Source organism: Heptranchias perlo, chromosome 40, assembly GCF_035084215.1.
Source record: "Heptranchias perlo isolate sHepPer1 chromosome 40, sHepPer1.hap1, whole genome shotgun sequence".
NCBI classification, from domain to species: domain Eukaryota; kingdom Metazoa; phylum Chordata; class Chondrichthyes; order Hexanchiformes; family Hexanchidae; genus Heptranchias; species Heptranchias perlo.
This window is the reverse complement of record NC_090364.1, coordinates 12,047,742-12,075,177: the sequence shown is the minus strand read 5'-3', so window position 1 is coordinate 12,075,177 and position 27,436 is coordinate 12,047,742. Positions and strand designations below refer to the sequence as shown.

The 27,436-nt window shown below is 47.6% G+C and overlaps 1 protein-coding gene across 1 annotated transcript; it reads left to right on the top strand.

Annotated features, from left to right (window-relative positions):
- The first annotated feature begins 219 nt into the window (after positions 1–219).
- On the top strand, positions 220–27,436 carry LOC137305691 (epithelial membrane protein 2-like). Its single transcript, XM_067974600.1, has 5 exons — positions 220–469; positions 15,538–15,664; positions 19,281–19,377; positions 23,895–24,035; positions 25,657–27,436. Exons 2-5 carry the CDS (start codon positions 15,587–15,589, stop codon positions 25,812–25,814), a joined length of 474 nt encoding a protein of 157 aa, XP_067830701.1. The 5' UTR covers positions 220–469; positions 15,538–15,586; the 3' UTR covers positions 25,815–27,436.

Genomic DNA, 27,436 nt, shown 5'->3' with positions numbered 1-27,436 from the left:
AAGTGCTGTGGGATCTTTTACGTCCACCTGAGAGGGCAGACGGGGCCTCGGTTTAACGTCTCATCCGAAAGACGGCACCTCGGACAATGCAGCGTTCCCTCAGTACCGCACTGGAGCGTCAGCCTGGATTATGTGCTCAAGTCTGTGGAGGGGAGACTCCAACCCAGGACCTTCTAAGTCAGAGGCGAGAGTGCTACCAATAAAGATTAAAATAAAAATGTAATTCCATAATAACTAAGCAACGGGAGAAGGAAAAAAAAAATACACAATCCTCGTTAACCGTTAAAGAGGGGAAGCTGCCCAGGGGTGTGATGCGGAGAGGGTGACGCGGTCGCTTTAAAGCCCTCTGGCCGGTAATGAGCCAGTGTGAGGAGGGCGTTGGCTTTATTGAGACCGGCAAGGAATTGTGTTCATCGCGTTCTTCCAGGCTCAAACTCAGCAGTTCGTCTAAGAGTTTCGGGGATTCCAGGTAAGGACCATTCCCCCTCAAAAAAAAATATTTCCTTTTTTAAAAGAACTCTTTAAAAACTTTTTTTTTTTGACAAAGGGAACGAAACTTTTTCCCCTCTCCCCTTGCCTTAGGAGCTCGGGAGTTGTTAACTCGGATCAGTTTCAGGGCTGTCAATTTCAGCTGAAATCTCACCGCACCTTGTAACTGACTTCAATCTGTTTTTTAAAAAAAAACCCTCCCTGGTCAGCCTGCTCCCAGTCAAGGGCAGGAATTAAATACCAGCAACCGGGAAAAGTGGAGTGAAGTATTTTTTAAAAGAAAGTAGCGTTGCAGATTTATCTTTTTCCCTCCCAAAATCATCTGTACCTGCAATTGAGCTGAAAGCAACTCGGTTTTTAAAAGAAACATCGTGGTTTTAATTTTCAAATCTATTGTAAAATGTATCTCTGCAGCACTTTTAAGTAGAACTTACAATGTGTCTTAAAGTGTAGAGCGTAATCCGGTATTTTTATTAAAATGTTATATGGGAGTGGCAAGTTTTGAGATCAGTTTTAAATGTACAGGACTAAGGAAAGTGCTCTTTAATTTTCTTTGTTAAAACTCTTTTTTTTTTCCGGTCCCCTTTCCTTTTTTGTCTCGTTTATTTTTTTCTGCGAAAAAAAAACCCACGGAGGGGGGCGAGAGACGCCGGAGTTTCTGTCATTCTTAAGCCAGATGTTTTGAATCAGTTCTGATTCTGCTGTTTTTTTTTCATATCGGTCCTGCAGCGCCCGCGGTGGCAGGAATTTGGGACGTGGAGGGAGGGGAAAGTGCGGGAGGAGGGAGGTGTGTGTATGTGTGGGGGGGAGGAGAAGGAGTTGGGAGATGAGGGTTGTTGAGTTAATTTTGTAAGTTGTAGGGTTTTTCTGTACTGGCTTCTGTCACATCTGGATGAGTGCAGTCCCAAAGCTCTGCCATGTGCACCATCTTCCTCCAACGCCCCTCCTCTGTCGTCCAGCTGGGTGGGACTGGCCTCGCCTGGTTCTACTCCTGTCTATCCAGTCAGACACCCAGCTCTACCTCTGGACCCTTCCACTGCATCTGATTGGTCACGCTGCTTGTCTGACATCCAGTCCTGGATCAGCCAAAATTTCCTCTGATTAATTGGGAAGACTGGAGGCATTGTCTTTACCCCCCAACTCTGCTGCCACCAACTCCATCCCCCACCCTAGCCACTGGTCTCTCTCTCTCTCTCTGGAAGTTTGAAGTTGAGTGAGTCCATCTCTCCACTACGAGCAGGTTCCTTAAACCCTTTGCCTCCAACAACAAATGCAAGAGCTCATGGACTTCTTTCTCAATAAGATTGAGACTGCCCTTTCCTTAACCCGCCAAGCTTCCACCAAGGGTCCCTCCTGCCCTAGCCCTGAACTCTCGCCTCTCTCATTTCTCTCCTATCTCCCCTCGAGCTCTCTCCAAGCTCATCTTGTCTGAGACTCACCTCCTGCTCTCTTGGTCCTATTCCCACTGAACTGCTGACCACCCAATTTCCCATCCTGGCCCTCATGTTAACTGATTATAGTAAACGGCTCCCTCTCCTCATGTACTGTCCCCCTCCCTTTCGAATCTGCCGTCATTACTCCCCTGCCACTCAAAAAAAACAAAACACCCTTGACCCCTTTGGCTGCCCCATCTCCAACCTCCCTTTCCTCCTCAAGTCCTTGAACACGTTGCCTCCCAAATCTATCTGTCTGTCGGGAAAGTGTTTGGAATTGAGGTGGTCTCCTCCCCGCTCCGAGGGAGGGTGAGGGTAATTGAAGCTGCACATCACCTCCAATGTGAAATTGATGCAAAGTCAACAATGGGTTAACTCAGTTACTTATGAGTCTGATCTCTCTCTCTCTCTCTCCGCCCCCTTTTTCCTTCACCGAGTAACTATTGAAGTGAGCTGCATGCCCAGAGCATTTTTAGACTCCGCACAGTGTACAAGAGCAGTCTTGGTGCATATACAGTGGCAGATTCAGTTTCAGATGAAAGTGGAGTGCCAGTTATGTGTAACAAGATGGATGAGTGAGGCGGCATTGCCAGTTTATACAAGGAAAGGATTTGCATTTATATAGTGTCTTTCAGGACGTCCCAAATTGTTTACAGCCAATTGTAGTCACTGTTGTGATGTAGGAAACGTAGCAGCCAATTTACGCACAGCAAGATCCCACAAATGGTAACGAGATACATGACCAGATAGTGATGTTGGTTGAGGGATAAATGTTGGCCAGGACAGTAGGGAGAACTCCTGTTCTTTGAAATATTACCATGGGATCGTTAACATCCATCTGAGGGGGGCAGACGAGGCCTCGGTTTAACATCTCATCTTAAAAACAGCACCTCTGACAGTGCAGCACTCCCTCAGTACAGCATTGGAACGTCAGTCTGTGCTCAAGTCTCTGGAGTGGGGCTTGAATCCACAACCTTCTGACTCTGAGGCAAGGGTGCTACTAACTGAGCCATGGCTGACATCATTTCAATGTCAGCTCCATAAAAAGTATATGAACCACATGTGACATCACAGCAGGGCCCTCTTTAAGTTAAACCAGTTCGATGTTACTTACTCTGATGTAGTGACCAGTGGTTTCGCTGGGTTGGTATTACATCCAGTTGCTCTGTTGGTGCTCTTGGCTGATCAGAAATGTCTCAACATCTGGTGGAGTCTGAAAGGGAGGCCAGAGAATCTCTGCCATAAATTCTTTCTGGCGTTGTCACTGTGCTTTGTCGAGCTTTCAGTTCCTTAACTTTCTGCTACTTCCCATCCTTCACCAACTCATCTTTTTTGTTCACTGATCTGATTTATAAAGCTGCAGACCAGTGCTTATGGAAAATTGGGTGTGGGCTCTGTGTACGTCCCTTGCTCATGTGCGCGCTCTCTCTCTCGTTTCACTCGTTCTCTCATTCCCGTCTGCTCGATCTCATGTTGCTTCTCTCTCTCTGCAACCAGTGAAGGAAGGCTGCCTCTTGGTTGGCGAGCAATGAAGGAGGAATAGGGAGGGAGGGGAGTGGCGGGTGAGAGGTTGGGGAAGTGCCTGAGGGTTTTTGAATCCAAGGAAGTGCACGTAGCTGTCGGAGGACGGGGGGAGAAAGGGATACAAAGAGGGAACAGATACATTGAAAGTTAAAAACATTGGGTCAGGCAATCAATCAGCTGCCAAGTCGCCGTTATCTTATCTGCACAATATTGGCCTGTTGTTCAGTTAATAGATTCTCCAGTGAATGTGACTAGCACTCAACCATATGAGAAACTCCAATGTTCCCTTGTGTGCTTATCAAAAATAAATAACATTAACCGCCTACGCTGTTTGGCACGGTCCTTGTTCCCGGAAATAAAAGGGATGCTGGATTCCAGTGATAGTAACAAGGAGCTGTCGGCTCGGTTAAAAACACGGTCACAATCCCAACACCGACAGGGAACATCTGGGAAATGACTGCAAAATGTCCCAAAGTACTGCCAGGCAGATATCTTCATATTGGGAACTTGGCTTGTGATGCTCAGATAGTGAGCATCCTGTGTCAGTACACGCTACCCTGGCTGGGTAGGGACCTGTGGGCAACTGAGCTGTACAGACCAGGGAGCTCCCGGCTCTGATCCTGGTCCACACCGAGTTAACTGACTTTAGCTGGGGTGGAGGTCGGGGTGCTGAAGTTGGCCTCAGTGCCCCCAGGTTAGGGAGGAGAAAAATCACAAGTGTTTCTGCTTAGAATCTTAGCATCTTACAGCACAGAAGGAGGCCATTCGAGCTGTCGCGCCCATGTCAGCTCTCTGAAAGAACTGTCCAATTAGTCCCACTCCCCTGTTCGTTCCCCCACAGCCCTGCAACTTTTTCATTTTCGAGTGTATATATCCAGTTCCCTTTTGAAAGTTCCTAATTAATCTGCTTCCACCGCCCTTTCAGGCAGCGCATTCCAGATTGTAACAACTCGCTGTGTTTTTTAAAAAAAAGTTTTCCTCATCTCCACCTAGTTCTTTTGCCGATTACCTTAAATCCGTGTCCTCCGGTTTTCGACCCTCCTGCCCGTTACCCATTGATACCCGTGTGGAGGTGAGCAAAGAATTGGGCTTGGCTGTGAAGCCCCTCATGATGGAATAGCCTGCTGACAACTCGTTCGTGAACAGGCCACTGGGATGAGGTATGGGGGGAGCTGTTGGTGCTGAAGAGGTCTACCCCCAACTTAAATAAAGGTTTGTGGGGATGGGGTGTGGAGGATGAGGGAGAAGGTGGGAGCCAGCTCCGAACCCATCCCCAAGAAGAGATGAAACTTTGCAAGAAGTCCTTCCGTTGAACTGTTTAAATTCAACAGACAGTTTTTGGAGGGGCAACTGTGTCCAGTCAGTCTGTTCCCACCCCCCCCACCTTCCCCGAGTCTGTGTTTAGGGTGGGGGTGAGGGGGGGGGGGGGAGAGAGAGTGACGTGACCCTTCCCCCAAACCCCAGGAGCTGCAGCTGGAATTCTAGAATGTTGGGACAAACATCTGTTTTGATGAGCAGTGTGCTGGAGGTCTAGACTGATGGGACGCGCAGCTCCCCGCCACAAGGACTGTACTGGCGTGTGTGGGTGGTGTTACTGAGTTGCTAGTGTCGGAGTCGGAGGGGCTGTGTTGGGATAGGACTGGGGGGGGGGGGCGGGGGGGCTTTTGGGGTTAAAGTACAGTCTTGATTTATAAGGTCACAGTCTTTAGGGAGCCAGGTGTGAAACCTGTCACTGTTAATGCAGCGGGGCAATGTGAAGGAGCCCAAATATGCCCCTTGAGTCAAACTCCTCTCCAGTTGAGTTTGTCAGAAATGCTCTTTCCCACATGGACCCCATCCCTTTAATGTTGTCTGACGAACACTGACTGCCAGCCCCAAACCAATGCTTGACTCAACGCCCCTACCCTTCCCATTAGCACTTCCCCTTTAAGTGATTAAATCGAAACCATGAGTTGTCGTGTGTTTCTATGGGGCTCGCATTCAGGCTGTTTTGATTAACGTTAGAGGGGCCGTTCCCCACCCTGGGACTGTGTCGGCCACTCGCTGCTTTTAAATGGTATTTGTTTTGGCAGCGCTGGTTACACCGGTCGTAAACTGGCGGGTCCCAAGCATCGAGTGATCTGAGCACTTGCTGGCAAACAGACCACTGAGCCCTCAGCCCCCAGCCAGGCTGTCTGTGTCTGATTGCAGTGACTGAGTCAGGAGGCCCCGGTCGAAGATGCAGACTGACTGCTTTTATGAATGACGCATGCTTGGGCGTGTTTGCGATTGGCTGAGTTAAATAAACTAAAATCCTACAACTCCAAGATCTCTGCATTCCTCCAATTCTGGCCACTTCACCATCCCCCCACTTCCTCTGCTCCACCATTGGTGGCTGTGCCTTCAGCCATCTAGGCCCCAAGTTCTGGAATTCCCTCCCTAAACCTCTCCCCCTCTTTAAGATGCTTCGTTAAACCTACCTAGCTTTTAGTTATCCACCTAATATCTCCTCCTTTGGCTTGGTGTCAATTTTTGTCCGATTGTGAAGCGCCTTGGGACGTTTTACTACATTAATGCACTATATAATTGCAAGTTGCTATTGTAAAGTCTGTTAACGATGCAAAGTACTTCTCCGAGAGAGAGAGAGAGAGAGAGAGGGAGCAGTGCGACACTCCAACCTGCGATGATGTTTGCTCTATTTTGTCACTGTGCTCTGGGTTTTCCAAGCGGTTTTGCGAAGTGATTTCACGGACTCTGGCTTTGGCAGGAGTGTGGTTGGTTAATGGTTTCTATAAATGACAATCAGTCAAGCCACAGGCCTCAGGAAGGAGGCTGCAATGGAGCTTGTGTCATGAGCCGCTGTTTTAAACGGATGACTCGTGCTGGGAGGAGCAGAGTGGGTTTTGTTGAATGTTCTGCCCCCACTCGGAGTAAAATGGCTCTGGTGCTGGGGGGATGGGCACTGATCCACATATGGGAATGGTTTAAGGGCATTTGCTGATGGGATTCACACTGCTTTTTGGGGCCTTGTCAGCACAGACTGCAGCTCGGATGTGCCTGAGGTTCTTAGGGTTGTGCTACGGCTATGACATTTTCTTCCTCTTCCTGCCCCATCTTAAAGGGTCATTTTCTTCATAGTGTTTGGCAAACTTCTGAATGGATTAGAGCTGTGGCCGTTTTCATCATTCCTAACATCACTTGAAAGAGACACCATGGTGTTTACACGAGTCCATTGTGGTTTACACGAGTCCGTTGTGTTTATACATCAAGAAGCGTGAGCTCTTTTCACAGGCAATGGCCTTCACATTAGTCCGCTGAAGTCGTCTCACGATCTGTGATATTACCATTAACATTGGCTGCCGTGTGTCTCTTCCCACTATCCCCACCCCCTCCTCCAGTCTGTACTGTGGATGTCAGCAATGGATGGTTTCTATCCATGGAGTGTTTGGGGGAAAACTTTTTTCAGGAGCATTCTCTAACTTACGGACATACGAAAATGACAGGCAGGAAAAGACCAACTGGTCCATCGAACCTGCCCCACGCTCGTGGTGGCCGGAGCATCATGACTCAACACTTCCTATCTCCAAACAGCCATGTAATCTCCTGAGAGAAGCAAAAAAAAAACCTAGGGTCAACAAGGGGTGGGGAAAAATCTCTGGAAAATCTTGATTTTCAGTATGAATACAGACCGTGAAAACGGGGCCTCACGATCCTTCTGACCTTTTGGGTTTTAAGCAGGAGGTGTCAGAAAAGTTACCACAGGGATAACTGGCTCGTGGCGGCCAAGCGTTCATTGCGACGTCACTTTTTGATCCTTCGATGTCGGCTCTTCCTATCATTGTGAAGCAGAATTCACCAAGCATTGGATTGTTCACCCACTAATAGGGAACGTGAGCTGGGCTTGGACCGTTGTGAGACAGGCTAGTTTTACCCTACTGATGTGTTGTTGCAATAGTAATCCAGGAGATCACTTCACTTTTTAAGGTAGTTTGTACTCTGTTGGATCTGGTTGCCGTGGTGATTGCTTAGGCCCAGAGATAAAATGAAACTCTGCAACAGGAAGTTCTGCATTGCTGTACTGATCTCCTGTAGAGCTTCCCGTGAGGCCTGCTGTTGGCTATTATGCTGCGGACTGCCTTGGGACGCGCAGTGCAGTGTAGCATCCGTCTTAACTGGAATCAGATCTGATTACCTGTCGGATGGGTTCTAGTCCCTGTTGGGCTACTTTCGAATCAACAGCACGTCTCGCTTCCTTGTGGGGCCTTGGAGCTGATATTGTTGGTTAGCAACTGACCGTTCACCTCTACAGCTTGACTTAGAAGCCAGCCAAGGACGATGAGGTTGATGACACTGTAAGATGTCTCGAATGAAATGAGGCTTGCGAATGGCTTCGTTGGGTTCCTTGTGGGTACTAATTTAACCACCAGACTCCCTGCACGCTGTCCTATACTCGGCACTCTCCCCTCTGAGGCAGAAGGTCGTGGGTTAAAGTCCCAGTCCAGAGATTTGAACATACCATCCAATCTGACGCTCCCAGTGCAGTACTTGTGGGAGTGCTGCTCTGTCGGAGGTGCCGCCTTTCAGATGGAATGTTAAACCGAGGCCCCGTCCGCCCCCCCTCAGGTGGATGTAAAATATCTCATGGTACTATTTTGAAGAAGAGCAGGGGAGCTCTCCCCACTGTCCTAGCCAATATTTATCCCTCAAACAACATCACTAAAAACAGATTATCTGGTCATTATCTCTGTTTGTGGGATCTTGCTGTGCACAAATTGGTTACCACGTTTCCTACATTACAACAGTGACTACACTTCAAAAAGTACTTAATTGGCTGTAAAGCACTTCGGAACGTCCTGAGGTCATGAAAAACGCTATATAATTTTTTTTTTTAAATTATAGGGGACTTTTCACATTGCCTGGAAACACTGAGGTGAAACTTGTCCTGATGAGTTTGGTTAGTGTATTAGCAAGGCTGTGGTTATATTCCAGGGATCCTCAATGGCACACAGGGCATTCCTAGGTTATCTCTATTCTACAACTGACTGGAGACCTGTAATTCAGAAGATATGGATTCCTGGCTGCCGATGCTTTGGAAACTGAGTGGAATGAATCTTCTGTGCTTCCTGTTTTCATTCCATTCGTGATCCTATCAGCTGTGCTGAGGCTCGCAAGTCATAGCAGGCCGCCCACCCCTTCCTTGCGAGGGGAAACCAATCCTCCCGGGAGTTACTGAAGCCTGAGGTTTCCTTCCTTGGGCTGGCTGTTTTTGACGAGCTATTTTGTAATGGGGAAGAGGCTAAGTTCCTGTTCCAACTATGCCGCACTTTGCACACAACTTGCATTTGTATCACACCTTACAATGTAGTAAAACATCCCAAGGCACTTCACAGGGTCATAATTGACACTGAGCCAAAGAAGGAGACTTCAGGACAGGTGACCAAAAGTCTGGTCCAGGAAGTAGGTTGTAAGGGGCACCTTAAAGGAGAAGAGGGAGATCCATTCAAGCCATGCCCTTATGCACTAGCCTCGTATGTACTAACATCACCAAAAAACAGATGATCTGGTCATTGTCACATTGCTGTTTGTGGGATCTTGCTGTGTGCAAATTGGCTGCTGTTTCCGAAATTACATCAGTGACTGTACTTCGTTGGCTGTAAAACACTTTGGGTTGTCCTGCGGTCATGAAAGGCACTATATCAAAGCAAGTCTTTTTATCCACGTTCCTGATGCCCGCACTTAGTTCTTTTACTCAATTTTTAAGAACTATTATTCTTTGCAATAGTGCCTTCCAGTTCTCAAGGTGTCAATGCACGAACAGCCTAAAAGAGACGAACTTCAGATGGGATCGCTGACTTTGAGTTAGTGTTTGAGATGCTGCTGGTTAGTGTTATAAACTCTGCCCATGTGGAGTTGTATTCTACGTTATGCCATGTTCCTGTCCCTAAATGGGGTTCAATGATACTCACTTGAGGGAGCTCATGAGCAAGCTGCTACCATTAAGCCACCTGCAATATCGTCCATGCTTCTACCAGCTCATCACTGTTGGGCGTGTGAAGTAGGACTGGTCTTGCCTTCACTGAGGACAGTGACTGGAGTAAGCAGGCATTGAATGGAGGAAGCAACAATATAGATCCCACTTTTCCACAATTCAGGGCCAGTTTAGGCTCGTCCTTCATCCTGTGCCAGAGGTTAATCCAAGATGAGCCAATTTAGGAACCCACTGCTCATGGAGAACTGGGTAGTGCGATGAGTGTACACACTTGCCAACCTGGTACAGGTAAATATTAGCACTGTAGCACACTGCCAACCCGTGTACATGTAGCACACTGTACACAGATTGGCAGAGCAATCAGGTTTAATTACTTTTTTAAAAATCAAATTTGTAAGAAATACAAACTAGATTCCTTACACTGAACTGTTCATGAGGTGATGGCAGGAAGTAGTGGAGAGGAGAGCTTGATGGCAGCGATGGAGTCTTGGCTGTGTTGACTTGATATGGGGCTGAGTCTGGTACTTGTGGTCTCTACGATACTCTTGTAGCCAAGAGCTATACAAAGTTTGAGGTTCCCATTTGATAGCCAAACATTAGCATGTACCAGTCCAACTTTCTCTTCTGTATCATTCTAGCACTTGGTATTCAGGCCTTCGCTCACTCGAGCTCCGTGTCCATTGAGGAGTGCCCAATATTACAGGGCCTTGTGTTAGTATTTGCCTTTGAGTACAATTGCTGCATCAAATGTTGTAGCTAGGGAGATCCTCAATGGTACAGACAAACTGAACGCTTATACATATATATTGGTGCCAGCCGTGGCTCAGTTGGTAGCACTCTCGCCTCTGAGTCAGAAGGTCGTGGGTTCAAGTCCAGAGGCTTGAACACATAATCTAGGCTGACACTCCAATGCAGTACGAAGAGCGCTGCACTGTCTGAGCCGTCGTCTTTTGGATGAGACGTTAAACCAAGTCTACCCTCTCAGTTGGACGTAAAAGATCCCATGGCGCTATTTTGAAGAGGAGCAGGGGAGTTCTCTACTGTGTCCTGGCCAATAATTATCCCTCAACCAACATCTCTAAAACAGATTATCTGGTCATTTTTTTAATATTCGTTCATGGGATGTGGGCTTCGCTGGCAAGGCGAGCATTTATTGCCCATCCCTAATTGCCCTTGAGAAGGTGGTGGTGAGCCGCCGCCTTGAACTGCTGCAGTCTGAGTGGTGAAGGTTTTCCCACAGTGCTGTTAGGTAGGGAGTTTCAGGATTTTAACCCAGCGGCGATGAAGGAACGGCGATATATTTCCAAGTTGGGATGGTGTGTGACTTGGAGGGGAACGTGCAGGTGGTATTCCCATGTGCCTGCTGATCTTGTCCTTCTAGATGGTAGAGGTCGTGGGTTTGGGAGGTGCAGTGGAAGAAGCCTTATTGAGTTGCTGCAGTGCATCCTGTGGATTGTCCACACTGCAGCCACGGTGCGCCGGTGGTGAAGGGAATGAATGTTTAGGGTGGTGGATGGGATGCCAATCAAGCGGGCTGCTTTGTCCTGGATGGTGTTGAGCTTCTTGAGTGTTGTTGGAGCTGCACTCATCCAGGCAAGTGGATCTCATTGCTGATGATCTCATTGCTGTTTGTGGGATCTTGCTGTGCACAAATTGGCTGCCACGTTTCCTACATTACAACAGTGACTACACTTCAGAAAGTACTTCATTGGTTGTAAAGCACTTTGGGACATGCTGAGGTCGTGAAAGGTGCTATAGAAATGCAAGTTCTTTTATATATGCCATATAGCACAGAAGGAGGCCATTCGGCCCACAGTGCCTGTGCTGGTTCTTTTGAAAGAGCCATCCAATTAGTCCCACTCCCAGGCTCTTTCCCCATAGCCCTACAAACTCTATCAGGGCATGGACCTCAACTCAAGGAGAGAAGATAATAGGCTGCCAGAGAGGACAAATTAACAGATACTTAGTGAGGGAAGTTGGTGTGGGGCAAGGATGGTGACTGATATTTTCATAGTGAGTTGTTATGATCTAGAATACGCTGCTTGAAAATGTGGTGGAAGCAGATTTGATAGTAACTTTCAAAAGGGAATTGGATTTTGCAGGGCTATGGGGAAAGAACCTGGGAGTTGGGACTAATTGGAAAGCTCTTTCAAAAGAGCTGGCACTGCGCACCAAATGGCCTCCTTCTGTTCTGTACGATTCTAGGACTTTGGGACAAGACTGATGGCCCACAATAGTTGCATCTGGTTATAGTGCACTGTGTTCTGAATGCCGCTTAGTCATTGCATGGACCCTGCCGTTATTGCTGCCAGCAGATCTTTGCAAGTCAAATATCTGATTCAAAACCCTCTCGACCTTTGCTGCTTTCCCTGGGTCGGGATTAGAGGTTGCTCATCCCACAGGGCTTGGTGCTTTCGTGATCTCCACACTGCATCTCTTTCTCTCGCATGCAAATGTGCTTTTGCACGTTGAATTTCACTTCTTTGAATATTTCTACTCAGTCTTTCCATTTGACTATGTCTTGATTTCAGCCGTTGGTGCACGGAAATTGACTGACTAAACGCTGCAGAGGGGAGAGGTCTTGGGCAAAAGCTTCCCTCCTAGGGGGAGTTGGAGATGGGCTGGTGTGATGCCCAGCACTAGCCTGAGAATCTCAATGTGTCCATCTTTGCAGTTGGGGAACAGCAGGAGGGAGGGTGAACCAATAAGGGGCAAGACCTGGAGACCCGCAAGCCCCATGGGTAGAAATTGGTCAGTGTTGTGCCTGTTTTCTCGGGTGCAGAGCACTCAATGTAGTAGTGGGACGGCCAGCGCCCAACCTGCGCAGGCGTTGGTCCCGCAGCTAAATTTGTGGGGCCCTTGGTTGTTATTCCTCAACCAACATCTTAAAAACAGATTATCTGGTTATTTATCTGATTGCTGTTTGTGGGATCTTGCTGTGCGCAAATCAGCTGCTGTTTCCTACATTACAACAGTGACTGCACTTCAAAAGTACGTCATTGGCTGTAAAGTGCTTTGGGACATTTTGAGGTTGTGAAAGACGCTATATATAAATGCAAGTTCTTTCTAGTTTTGACAATATGGTGGCGTTCACAGTCCTCTCTCAAGTGCCCAGATTTATTGAATTCAATTTCACACCTACTAGTGGGATTTAAGTTTTGTTAGTGCCAGACGGTAACTATGAGATTACTGTGCTCATAGTAAGTGACGGTCGACTCATGGTTCTGTGGGTCTATGGATTCTAGATAGGTCAGGTACGCTTGGGAGAACTGACTGCTGTCGTTAGCTGTGATGCAGAGGCACCGTTTAAGTTGATCCTGAATTGCCATATTCGCATCTGCCCTCTAGTCTTCCTTATCTACAGATCATCTGCCAGGAATTTGTTTATCACGTGTACAGTGAGATCTGATGCACATGGAAATGCTCCAGAATTGTATTACCGTCAGTTGGGTGTGTTTGGGTAATGGGGAAGCACTAGCTGTGTGTTGGAGGCTGTCGCACGTTTGTGTTGCAACTGACGACTCCTGTCATTATGTGACGGTGATGGGAGGAGGCAGGTCTCTGGAGAAGGCAGCCCTTAGTTTTCCCCAATAACTGAACTCTTGTCCTTTCGTGCAAATGAGCTGATGACACTTTTTACGTGGGATGCGCACGGGACTGAATGCCCTCTCGCCCAACATCCCTGTAGATGCTCCTTTCAGAACAGTGCAGGCAAACAGCATCAGCCTAGACTGCCAGCTTACACCATTAACAAACAGGGCTGGAATTGTCCCAATCTTCTGCCATCTTCACAATGCTAGAGGTAGGAAATGGCTTCCTCCATGTTGTGTTGTTGTGAGTGAAAGAAAGACTTGCATTTATTTAGTGCCTTTCACGACCTCTGGATGTCTCAAAGTGCTTTACAATTGAAGTGTAGTCACTGCCTTAATGTAGGAAACGCAGCAGCCAATTTGCGCACAGCAAGGTCCCACAAACAGCAATGTGACGTTGACCAGATAATCTGTTTGTGATGTCAGTTAAGGGATAAATATTGGCCAGGACACCAGGGAGAGCTCCCCTGCTCTTCAAAATCGTGTCATGAGATCTTTTATATCCACCTGCAGGGGCAGATAGGGCCTTGGTTTAACGTCTCATTAGAAAGTAGTCCTTCAGTATGCACTGGAGTGTCAGCCTAGTTTTTGTGCTCAAGTCTCGAGTGGGGCTTGAAACTCTCAACCTTCGGACTCTGAGGCGAGAGTGCTACCCACTGAGCCACGGCTGACGTCAGTGCCTTCAACGGGCCAGTGATTTGTGGTTGGACACAATCACCATAATCAACGTCGGCAGGAAGCAAAGCATCAAAACCAATGCAGGCACACTTCAAAAGGGAAAGCAGAGGAATAAGTTCACAGCTGGACTCGCTGCATGTGCTTTAGCTTGACTGCATGATTGAAATAAATATCCACGGTTTGAGGAGTTGAGGGCCAGCTCATGTTAGGATGGGGATGTTTGATCTCTGGTGGACATTTGGGGGGTGGTGGGGGAGGAAGGGGTGGGGAGTTGCTCTGGTGGCCACGGGGAGTGGTGGAAATGGATTGGCTCCATTGTTTGGGGGGGGGGGGGGGAAGAATGGGGTGTGGTTCAAATCTCAAAACTCTTTCACATGTTGTGCTCATGGAGCTGAGGGACGTTGGTGCTGGGAAATTGAATGGTTTCCGATTTCAGGCACCCAGTGTTAGCATCAAATGTTCCCTGGTCAGGTACAGCACGGGTTAGATGAGGGTTAATGCACCCACTGTCTTGCCTCTACCAGATCTTCTGTACTGGTGTGACTGGGTGATCAAATTCAAGGTAGTTTTGTGCCCACCAGGAACTGGTTTGGGACTAGTCAACCCATTTCACGTTGGACCTCTACAGTCAGTAGGGGCTCTCGTCCATCAGTCTGGCTGCATTTGACCCAGGACCCAAAGGTGAAAGCACAGCTTGCTGATGTGCTGTTAGCCAGTCCTTGGATGTATCTGCACACCCTAGTTTAGTGACTTACCAGGTTTTTCAGAGCAGAAATATCAGACATCAAAGATATTTTGCCCCAGAGGTTGAGGGGCACTATCATCCCTGGAAATCCCTTGGCTTTTCCCTTGTGTTCTTGGAAAGTTGCCTCCCTTTCAATTTTCTGTGACAGTGTGTATATGCACACGTGTGCGTGCCCATGTGGGTGTACCACACCGTGCTCTAGCCCAATACCCCACAGCTTGCCCATGTTGCGGCAAATGTCCCTCCGTGTTCACCGTTGTTTGTTTTCTGATGTACCGGCTAAATCGGTATTGATCGGTGCGACAAGGCTGGTAATAGTGTGAGACAAATGGCCCTTTTTATCTATGCTATGTTTCTTAGCTCCTTTCTGTCTCTCAGGACATAATTGGGTTTTAAAAACCAGGTTCTCATTAAAATGGTTCAGCTTGATTTGGTGTAAAGTATCTGTAGGATAGATGTTACGCCTGCAACAGGTAACTAAGGGAGGGACCAAGCCATTCAATTCAAATCCAAACATCCTGTGGGTTTTTGATTGGCTCTATTTAAGTTTGGGATGCAGACATCTCAACCTGTCTTGTTCTAATTGAGCTGTCTGACTGAAGCCATCAGAGAAAGATGGATAGGCCAGGGAGAGACTATGAAAGGTCAGCAATGAACAACTCAGTAAAGTAAGGGACCTTGAGCCAAGTCCATTTCATGCAGTAGCTTCTATCTCCCAAGGAGGATAGTTAAATCTAATTACTGTAAATCTGCAATGCTGCTGTTCACGTATCCATTTACTGGTGGTTAAATTTGTTTGGTAGTTTATAACCTAGGTCACAGTCTAATTGATTCGACTGCCTTCCGAGGGAGATTGAGGATGACTTAAGTCATTCAGCCTAAATATAACAATACAGGTTTTCTGTTCAATCCCTGGGCTCACTAGATATTACCTAGATATTGGGTAAAGGCTCATTGAGTCATGGGGAGGGAGGGCTCATTTACCAGACACCGAACTCTAGCAAATACATCTGGAATAAAACCTGAAAGATGTTAACAATTGGACTATTTATTCAAGCAGGGAATATAATATGGATTATAAAGTGTCCTAACTGTTCCTGCTCCTTGCAGTATTATCCTCGTGTAGCACTTGCTTTGAAGACGACCCCTTGGATCCAACATGCTGCTGTTACTGGCGTCAATCTTTCTCCTGCACCTGACTGCCATCATCCTCCTCTTCATCTCTACGGCTAACAATGTAAGTACGGAATCGGCTCGCTCTGCTCCAGTTTGAAGCGTTTTTTCTTGATGGGAATGGATTCTGGCACCCAAAGTAATGAAGGGAAGATTTAGCTGAGCTGGGGGGCGCAGTCACATATACCTCCATGTAACCCGGATGATTGCTTAGATGCAGCTGGGAGATTGTCCATTCTTTTGAATCAGCAACAATTCCTGCTCTTTGGAAATTCCCAAACTCTGGAGAAAAGGCTAACCATGATGTGGAAATGCTGACACAATGGGTCAAACTTTTTTTTGTTCCACACTCAGCCCCACCCCAGTGGTTTCCAATGACTCAGTGGTTAATCAACCAGGTCGTGTATTGGTGGTCCTATGGCAATGTGGGAACAGGAGTCGGCCATTTAGCCCCTCAAGCCTGTTTTGCCATTCAATGAGATCATGGCTGATTTGTGACCTAACTCCATATACCCGCCATGGCCCCATATCCCTCAATACCCTTGGTTTACAAAAATCTATCTATCTCAGAATCTAACAATTTGAGCTAGCATCAATTGCCGTTTGCGGAAGAAAGTTCCAAACTTCTACCTTTTGCATGTAGAAGTGTTTCCTAACTTCACTCCTGCAAGTCCTGGCTCTGTTTTAGGCTATATCCTTTAGTCCTTGACTCCCCAACCAGCGGAAATAGGGTAGATAGAGAGAAACTATCAGTTCCCCTTAATATCTTAAACTCCGATCAAATCGCCTCTTAATCTTCTAAATTCCAGGGAATACAACCCTAGTTTGTGTAATCTCTCCTCGTAATTTAACCCTTGGAGTCCTGGTACCATTCTAGTAAATCTACACTGCACTGCCTCCTTCCTAAGGTGCAGTGCCCAGAACTGAACACAGTTCTCCAGGTGTGGTCTAACCAGGGCTTTGTATAGCTGTAGCATAACTTCTACCCCCTTGTATTCTAGTCCTCTAGATATAAAGGCTAGCATTCCATTAGACTTTTTGATTATTTTCTGTCCCATGTACATGATATTTTAATGATCTATGTGCATGGACCCCTAAGTCTCTTTGGACCTTCACTGTTTTGAGCTTTTCACCATTCACAAAGTACTCTGATCTATCCTTTTTTAGGTCCAATATGGATGACCTCACACTTGCCTATATTAAAATCCATTTGCAACAGTTTTGCCCATTCATCTAATCTATTAATAGCTCTCTTAAATTTTGTGCTTCCATCTGCTTATCTTTACAATGCTGCCTATCTTTGTGTCATTGGCAAACTTGGATATGTGGCTCTCAATCCCATCATCTAAGTTGTTAAGAAATCGTGAATAGTTGAGGCCCCAACACATCCCTGTGGGACACCACTAGTCACATCCTGCCAATTTGAGTACCTGCCCATTATCCCTACTCTCTGTCTCCTGCCGTTCAGCCAATTTCCTAACCAGGTCAATAATTTGCCCTCAATTCCATGAGCTTCAACTTTAGCTAACATTCTCTTATGAGGGACTTTATCGAATGCCTTCTGGAAGTCCATATAAACAATATCCATAGACATTCCCTGTCCACTACTTTAGTCACCTCTTCAAAAAATTCAGTTTCATCAGGTATGACCTACCCTTTACAAATCCATGCTGGCTCTCTCTGATCAGCTGAAAATTTTCATGGTGTTCAGTCACTCTATCCTTAACTATAGTCTCTAGTAATTTCCCAATAACAAATGTTAGGCTAACTGGTCTATAATTCCCTGGTTTCCCTCTTTTTAAATAGTGGATGGAAGGTGTAATTTTCCACTCTAAAGGAACGGTTTCTGAATCGAGAGAACGTTGGAAGATTATAGTTGGGGCATCAACAATGTTCTCACCTTTTTAAAAAAAAAACCCGGGATGGAGGCCATCTGGTCCTGGGGATTTGTCACTCTTTAGTGCCATTATTTTCTTCATTACTGTTAATTTGCTTATGTTAATTATGGTGAGTCCCTGTTCTTGATTCAAAATTGGTTTCCTTAGGGTGTCTGGCATGCTATCCTCTTCCTCTACTGTAAATACTGACACAAAGTAATTATTTAACATGTCTGCCATCTTCTTATTTTTCATTTACAATATCACCATTATCAGTTTTTAAGGGGCCCACATTGCTCTTGACCACCCTCCATTTCCTATTATAATTGTGTAAAGTTTTTGTGTTGATTTTGATATCCCTTGCAAGTTTCTTTTCATATTCCCTTTTTTTGTAGCTCTTACCATCTGTTTTGTCACCCTTTGCTGTTATTTTTGTATCTCCCACTCGCCAGGATCTGTGCTTTTTTTTGCATTTTTGAATGCTTTTTCTTTTAGTTTTATGTTGTCCCTTACCTCTTCCGTGGCTTTTTTTTTGTCAAGTAGAGCTTTTGTCCCTTAAGGGTATAAACTGGTTCTGTATCACGTTAAATTCTTTTTTGAACTTCTCCCACTGATCTTCTGTTGTTTTACCCATTATCAGATTTGCCCAGTTTACCATGGATCGTCTCTGTCTCATCCCGTTGAAGTCGCCCTTACCTAAATTTAGAATCTTAGTAGCTGTAACGGATTTCTTTCTCTCCAAACATAACATTGAACTCATCATATTATGATCGCTATTGGATAAATGTTCACGCACCGTTAGGCTGTTAACTAAATCTGGCTCATTACTCATTATTAAATCTAATATGGCCTGCCCCCTTGGTTCTAGAACATGTTGTCCTAAACACACTTGAGATTTGCTACCTTTCTGACGTGAGCTCATCTGCTCATCCCAATCTATATCAAAGTTAAAATCCCCCATTCTAATCACTCTGCCTTTGCTGCATGCTTGTCTAATCTCCTGCATTTATACATTCTGCTGCTACCAGGGGGCCTATACACAACTCCCACTGTCTTTGTTAGTAGTCTGTAAGCTGATCTGGGCTGGCTCGGAGCTGGGGCCACTATACCCTTCTCCATCACTGCTCCTGGGCAATGTGGTCTTTTGATCTGAGGGGGATGTATGTCCTTATGTCCTGTCACTATATACCCCAAAGGGTTTGCTGTATCTGAGTGAAGGTTTATCTACGTAGCTTTTCCAAGGGCATCAGTACTGAGGGGCAGTGTTACTAGCCTAAAAGTGAGGTCACTTGCCCAATGATTTTAGAAAACAGGGAGCCAAACACTGAGGCAAAGGATGATTCTAGATTGGGTTGGTGGGAGTGAGGCAGCCACAGTTTGGTTACCTTCATAACTGCATTTGTCGGCAAAAAACGGGCTTAATTTTGAGGTGAGTGACTGCTGTTCCTGCTCAAGAAAGCAGGCAATTGAGAACAGCTGGAAGGAGGACAGCTAGAAAATACCTCCCGAGCAATTGGAAGAGAGTTCTTGCATCTTTTCAAGGGGAAGAGGAAGGCCAGAAAGTTGCTGTATCTGTCACGTCAGAGTTACAAGGGCCTCAAATGCTGGGCGTTGGTGCATAGCCACCAAGTACAGTAAATGGTCCTCAATCAGGATTCTACCTGGAGACACCATGTATATTCTGCCAACTCCAAACAGGCGTCTGTTGTTCAGTGACCTGACAAGTTGAACATCTGTATTTTGACCCCCTGCACGCCTTATTTGCTGGTCCATGCAGTGACTGTATGTATGTTTTATTGTCAGGTTTGGTGGGCCACCAAGGATTATAGCATGGACATCTGGAAGCAATGTTTCCACGGAAACGGCAGCTGTGTTAATGTAACCTATAAAGATAAGGAAGGTGAGGCCACTCTCTCATTGCGATCGGGTTCTCTGTAATGATTTAGCCTCCACCATTGGCGGCAGTACCTTCAGCTGCCTAAGCTCTGGAATTCCCTCCCTAAACTTCTCCTCCTCTCTAACACTCTCCTCCATTAAGACGCTCCTTAAAACCTACCTACCTGTCCTAATATCTCCTTGCGTGGCTCGGTATCAAATTTTATCTGATCGCTCCTGTGAAGCGCCGTGGGATGTTTTACTACGTTAAAGGCGCTATATGAACGCAAATTGTTGTCCTCTGTACCTGCCCGCAGCCTTGTGTAGGGTTTGTAACTTTTAATTTCATGGACTGTCAGCTACTTAAAATCTAGCTGGGGTCCTCTGCTGGTCGAGCAGGTAAAAGCACTCCCTGGTGAGGTATTGAGAACTGGTGTGTACAGACTAGGAAGGCCCCCGGGGGGGTTGATTGCTGCTTTGCACTGAGTTAGCAAATTTGGACAATCAATTTGAGCTAAGTTAGAGAAAAAAAAATTGGTCAAAGCTTCTTGCCTGTCTTACCAACATTTCTACTTGAGTGTCTTTAGTACGGTTGTGTAGTGGTTAAATCATTGGATTAGCAATTCAAAGGTCGTGACTAATAATCCAGGGAATCTGAGTTTAAATCCCACTATAGCAGTTTGAGAATTTCAAATTCAGTTGTTCTTTTAAAAATCTGGAAATAAAAAGCTGGTATCAGTAAAAGTGACCATGAAACTATCGGATTGTCGTAAAAACCCAACAGGTTCACTAATGTCTTTATTTAGGGAAAGAAACCTGCCGTCCTTACCCGGTCTGGGCCTATGTGACTCCAGTCGCACGTCGATGTGCTTGACTCTTAAATGCCCTCTGAAATGGCCTAGCAAGTCACTCAGTTGTACCAGTGGTTCAAGAAGAAGGCGGCCCACCATCCCCTTCTCAGGGCAGCTAGGGATGGGCAATAAATGCCGGCCTCGCTAGCGATGCCCAGGCTCCGAGAATGAATGCAAAAAAAAAAGTCTTGATTTGCGGTCTGCCTGTTTTGGGTATAGGCAACTAATTTGTGAACAACAAGGTCCCACACACAGCAATGAGAAAAATGAGCAGTTAATCTATTTTTAGTGGTGTTGGTTGAGGGATAAATGTTGGTCAGGACACTGGGGAGAGCTCCCCTGCTCTTTGAATAGTGCAGTGGGATTCTTCACATCGACCTGAGAGGGCAGATGGAGCCTTGGTTTAATGTCACATCTGAAAGATGGCACCTCGGACAGTGCAGCACTCCCTCAGTACTGCTCTGAAGTGTCAGCCCAGAATGTGGATTTAAATCTGAAATTGGGATTGAATATTGGATCGAGCTTCCTAATGTCTGGCTTTCTCGCTTGGCAATATGAAGAAAACGGTCTCAAATCTCACACTTAACAGGGCCATGGACTTGGGCGGCAGAAATTACATTAATGTTAGGAGCTGTTGCTGCGGCCCTTGTAATGGGTGTAACTCTGTGCTTTTAATTACATTTGTTTATTGCATGAGGCGACATCTCTGATGTAAGGTTAGTGAGCAAGACTCTCGTGCTCTCACATACACTCCTCCCTCCTCTCAAATGTCGAGCTGGCTCTTTCTTCTCTCTCTTCCCCGACCCCTCCACTAGCACGCGCCCCCCCTCTGCTTGCAGGCCTCTCCCCACCCTGCATGCACGCGCTCACTCCTGCCCCCTCCTCTTGCGCTCTCGCTGTAGATTCTGCCTTTCTCACTCCTGAACTGCTGCCAGTCCTTTTTCACAGTAAGGCTGTCTGTGTTTTTGGTGTGTTTACTTTCCTCATGTGTAACCTGAGCAGGAAGTGTCCGGGTTAAGCCTGGAACAATATTTTTCATGGCTTTTTAACGAGAAGGCTCACCGGCCCCACCTGCTGCTCACACTCAGTAATAGTCTCCATTTACAGGAAGCAAATCAAGTTTAGACTCCTAGCTCTGGGACTCTGTGCTCTTTTTGTACAGAGACCAGGGGCATGATTTTGACCCCGAGCCGGGAAGGGGGCAGGGAGGTCAAATTGCGGACAGGAAACCTAGTATGGGTTTCCCGGACGTCCGTACGATCTTGACTTGAGGACTTTTTTTGTCTGTTTGCTGTCTCTCTCTGACCAGCCTGAGTGACGGGCTGGTCTCAGTCGGATGGGAGACCAGCCAAGGAGAAGACGTGTTCAGGTAAGTCTTTGGATTTGGGGGGTGGGGGAGAGCATAGTGGGTCAGTCACGTGGTGGGAGGGAGTATCTGGAAATGGGGGTCGTCATTGGGGCGATGGGGGGGTCCACGGTCAGGGATACGCGGGGGGGGGGGGGCGGACGGGGATGTTGTTTGCGGGGGGTGGTCACTGCAGGTGGGGCTGCTTCCTCCAGCACTCCTGTTTTTCCAGGACCACAAGCTGTGTCGGAAAGGCACCAACCTGTTAGTCTTGGGCCTTCTCGCCTCTTTTCACGAGGCATAAAAGAGAAGGCCCGGGAATCCCGGCCCCCTGGGGTTGAAATCGGAAAACTGTGGGGGGAAAATGGAGGCCCGAAGCCTCCTTGGAAGATTTTAAGGCCCGACCCACCTCCTGGGAGTGGGTTGGTCGCTCGTCCCGCCCCGGTGAAAACTGGAAATGGGCGGGTTGGGGGTGGGTCTGAAATCGTGCCCAAGGTCATTAAACGGACTGCGGTTGTCGCAGGTTAAATGGAGAAGAAGCAGTCATTTAGATTTTATTGACTAATGCAGGGGACTGTGCGTAATCTGCACACACTCTGCTCGGAGATCTGGGTTTGAATCTTGACTGGATTGGGATGAGTCTGCTCTCAGCTGATGCGTGCAATGTTTTGACTGCTTTACTCATGGGTAATGTTCAAGAGCTTTTTGAGAGCTGGCAGTTTCAAGGGAAATGCTCATAAATAAACAAGGCCTGCAGATAGTGGTGTGTGTCTTTTTTTTTCCCCCCCACCATTTTCTGCCCTCCTGTCTCCTGGCACTGGTTTGTTTTGGGGTTCGATGCCATCCTGTGCCTCACCGGGTGACCAAGCTTCAGGTTTGTGACCCTCTTGTGTCTTGGCGCAGGCTGTTCAGTTCCGGAAGGGGACCTTTTACTGAGATCAGCTGTCTTAGGACGTACTGGGGATCGAACCTGGGCCTTTGTGTGGCTCACTGGACAGTGCATTAACCAATTGAGCCACCTGGGGAACCTTTCAGCATGGTAATCTTTCATCCTTGCAGTCCAGGGGCTGCTGAAACACAGGCTGACCCTGGTGATGATGTCGGGATAAGCTTGGCTGTCAACTCTCTGATGAGGGAGTATCTTCACCCGCCTCACTAGGCCGTGTTTGTGGATCTCCAACAGCTGGCTTAACCTAGTGTTGGTGGGGCTCTGGGAAAAGGGGGTGGGGGGCGGGAAGGAGGTTAGTGGGGTTGGGGAGAGCTGGGAAAAAGGGGGGGGTGGAGGAGGTTTGAGGGGAGAGCTGGGAGCAATTGGGGGGGGGGGGGGAAGGAGGTTTGAGGGGAGAGCTGGGGGCAGTGGGGGGGGGAAGGAGGTTTGAGGAGAGAGCTGGGGGCAGTGTGGGGGGGGAAGGAGGTTTGAGGGGAGAGCTGGGGGCAATTGGGGGTGGGGGAGGAGGTTTGAGGGGAGAGCTGGGGGCAATTGGGGGGGGGGAGGAGGTTTGAGGGGAGAGCTGGGGGCAGTGGGGGGGGGGGGAGAAGGAGGTTTGAGGGGAGAGCTGGGGGCAGTGGGGGGGGGGGAGAAGGAGGTTTGAGGGGAGAGCTGGGGGCAGGGGGGGGGGGAGGAGGTTTGAGGGGAGAGCTGGGGGCAGTGGGAGGGGAGGAGGTTTGAGGGGGGAGCTGGGGGCAGTGGGGGGGGAGCTGGGGGTGGGGGAGAAGGAGGTTTGAGGGGAGAGCTGGGGGCAGTGGGGGGGGGGGAGGTGGTTTGTGGGGAGAGCTGGGGGCAGTGGGGGGGGGGGAGGAGGTTTGAGGGGAGAGCTGGGGGCAGTGGGGGGGGGGGAGGAGGTTTGAGGGGAGAGCTGGGGGCAGTGGGGGGGGGGAGGAGGTTTGAGGGGAGAGCTGGGGGCATTGGGGGGGGGGGAGGAGGTTTGAGGGGAGAGCTGGGGGCAGTGGGGGGGGGGAGGAGGTTTGAGGGGAGAGCTGGGGGCAGTGGGAGGGGAGGAGGTTTGAGGGGGGAGCTGGGGGCAGTGGGGGGGGAGCTGGGGGTGGGGGAGAAGGAGGTTTGAGGGGAGAGCTGGGGGCAGTGGGGGGGGGGGAGGTGGTTTGTGGGGAGAGCTGGGGGCAGTGGAGGGTTGGGGGGGGGGGGGGAGAAGGAGGTTTGTGGGGTTGGGAGAAAGGACAGGAAGAACAACAGAATTTGTACCTCAATCTCCAACATTCTCTAGCCAAAATTTACTTAAACAGAAATTGGTTTTGGTTACCACTTCAGATCGGATGAAGCTGGTTAATTAAATGGCCTCAGGGTCTGTCACGTGGTGATCTCTAACCTTTGATCTATTTTGCCTCCAGACTACTTGCAGGCTGTCCAGGCCAGCATGGTGCTGGCAGTGATCTTCGTCTGCTGTGGGCTGCTCATCTTCATCTGCCAGCTCTTCACACTGAAGAAAGGAAATCGTTTTATCTTCACTGGCCTCTTTCAGCTGCTCTCCTGTAAGTTTGTTCAGCGTTTGCTCTTAAAACCATCTGGAGACTAGGGTTGGAAGAAGAGATAAAAATACAGTTGGAGTGCACAGACGCACATCCTCGGAGACCCCAGGTAGACGTTAACTGTCTTTCTGGAAATTCCCTGACAAACGTATTAGTTTAAAACACAAAGGGATGGACGAAAACCTGGAATAAAAAGGCTTTTGGGCCCATGTAGTCTTCCTCCCAGAAGCCATGGACTCTACCTCACCCACATAATCTCCTTCCACAGCCCATGTATACTCTACCCTCTAATGGACTCCACCCATTTAAACTCCAGGGGAAAATGCTGCATAAATACTACTTGACAAACGTGATCAAGCAAAATTCATGAATATTGACTCATCCTCACACCTGTTCAATTCTAAACACATTGTCAGGAGCAGAACAGATTTTGGGTTTCAGCTTTTCCCCTCCCCATGCCTCTTTCCCTCCACACCTTGGCAAATGCCTTTTTTTTTTTCCCCCTATGCTTCCTATCTCTAATGGAGATCAGCCCAAGGAAGAGTCCTAGAGGTGTAGGAGGTCATAAGGGTAGATCTGGAATCCTACTTTAAATGAAGCCATGGTTCACACTGGCAAATTGAGGACTGATTTCAGGAAGTTCTTCCAGAGTGATGGAATGGGCTGGAGGTCGGGTAATGGAACCAACAACAATGAAATCAGTTTAAGATACGGTGGGATGCTGTGGTCGGGGAATTTTTTCTTCTGCACAGATGAGCTCCAATTGGCCTTCCTCATCTGTATTGGTCTTGTAACCTCGGCCACCAGCCACCTGATATCTTTTGCAGGTTCTGGGACCTCCATGGACCTTGTTGGCCTTTCCCCATCCCCTTAATTTCCTGTTGATAGTCTGGGAGAGGGAACACTGGGGTCCGTAAGGAGAATGTCTGCATTATCCACTTCCTTCATCCTGCACCAGACCTTTTCTGGGACAAAGCCTCACTGGAGTCAGGAGGCTGAGACTGACATAAACACCTCACAGCCCAAGAAAGACTAAATTCAATGTACTCATGTTCTGCTTGTCTTCATTCACTGAGTGTTGCTGAGCCACCTGTATTGCTGTTGTTTTAGACCAACATTTTGAGACTCCAATATTCATGGGGACGGGGAGAAGAGAATGGGATGAATCCTCTGCATTATGATCGATAATGGAGGTTCCACAGTCGATCTGAGATCTGGGCCCTGTGGTCTTGGTGAATGTGATCATTGACCCTAGTAACTATATCCTAAACCAGTACATTTATTGGAGCCCAGATTTGGAATGCCCATTCCTTGGGCAGGGAGTTGTCATTCAGTAGTATGGGGTGTGCCAGTTGGAGCCGAGGAACTTCACCCAACCCAAGGGGATATTGGAAGCCGGGTCCTTCCTGGGCTGCTTTTGTTCAGCTTCTAATGGGACGTTCAGTGTGGAATTGGCAGAGGCCTTGGAGCAGGTTGCCTGCCTGACCTCAGTTAGCACAATGGCCTGGAGAACATTTAATCCAGGGTTTTTTGGTGATTGCAATATCAAAGCCATTTCCACTTCCCAAAGTAGAGACTGTCTTTTCCAATTGTAGAGTTTAATGGAGCTTGTGTCCTCTTCCAGGCCTCTGCGTAGTGACTGCGGCGAGTATCTACACCGTCCATTTCCACCACGATGACCAGACTGGCTGGTATGGGTCCTCGTACGTCCTTGCTTGGATCTGCTTCCCCTTGACACTGGGCAGCAGCATAATGTACATCATCCTCCGCAAACGGGAGTAAGCGCTTGTGATGAATGCACTCGAGGCTGGGGAGGCTCTTGAAGATGGATCCTGGGGCCCAATCATATGTTAGTTTCTGGAGCAATGTTAAACTGGATTTCCTTTATGAAAAAGGAAAAGTTATTTTTGTAAATTCTTTTTCATACCTTTTTTTCTTTTTTGTTTCTCCTCTTCCCTTACCTCCCAAATAAAAGTCTTCCCTAAATCCCTGCTTTCCGTCTGTTAGATGGACGAAGGGCTTGCAGCATTCCTATGGACAAAGTCTATGCTGGTTCTTTGGGGGAGGGGGCTGTGTATCCCCACGTGTTAAATGAAAAGTTCTTGCCTCTTCTAGCCCCTCACACAGGCACAAGACAATTTAACTTTTAAACAGTTACTTATAACCAAAGTGGTCCAGGGAGCCTTACACAGGAGAAGTTCCCTTGACTCCCCACCATAAGGTCATGAGCCTGGGGTCTTGGCTTGACTGGCTGGGGGTGGGGGGAGGGGTGGAGATGTACGTCAGATCTCCATGGAAGCAAATGACTCATTGCACCTCCTGCTGGTGAGAAACAGCCGCTGCAGTAATGAGGTCAAAGGTCCAGGCAATCCTGTGTTCCTGGCTGAAGGAATGTGTGAGAGATAAGTTTTGGAGAGCAGGAAACTTGCTCAGGTCCCAAAGAGGGGCTGCACGCAATCTCCTCAGCTTAGAGGTGCAGCTGAATTCTAGGAAGTGAATTACATGCAGCCTTTGTACACAGTGCCGTCCAGTCCTGTGCCTAGAGTAGACTTAGTCCTGCGGCCTGGGTTTTTTTGTTGTTGGACCTTCTCGCCATTTTTCCACTGTCCTGTTTTTTTTTTGAGTCTTTTCCCCAAGTTGAGACCACCCTCCTCTGCCTCTTCCACAGCTGGTGTAAGGGCAGCTGAACAATTCAATCCATCCTTGTTTCACTCCGGGAGGGGGAGGAGGAGAGGAGAAAAATTACCTTTCCCCCGCACCAGCCCATAGAGGACAAGAACTCTGGTGAAAACCCATGTTGCGGCACTCCATACTGCCCTTGTCAATCGTTTTTAAGGTGGGGGAGAGAGGTGGTAGCAGGAAGCAAAATATCTTTTTGAGGGGGGGGTCCCCAAACTATCTCCTTGTATTCCATTTCTATCCATCCCCCATTTAAGTTGCTAGGTCCTTTTTTTAAAAAAAAAGTTTAGATCCATATATTTTTCTTTCCAGGACCCTTTACTATAAAATGCTCCCAGATCGTAGTGTGTACCCTGTAGTTTGTGAATTGTTTTTATTGTGTATTCTTCACTTGATGGGTCCAAGAGTGTTAGGGGACACTTGTATAAAATACAAGGCTGTTCTCCACCCCCTCTCATCCCCCTCCCCATCTTCACTCAGCCTTTTACAAGTCTCCTAGCTGTGGGGTCTTCCTCAGTAAAACCTTGTTAGACTTAGATTAACCCTTCCTCTGACCCCTCGCACACTTCCCGTCGCTGATCGATGTAGACTTGTGAAGTGTTGTGAGGGAAGGGGGTTGTTTGTCTTATGTTTTTTTTTGTATGACTGCCGCTACATAAACTTTTTTTTAGAAATAAAAAGATAAAAATGTACTAACTAGTAATAAATGAATATTATATTATTAA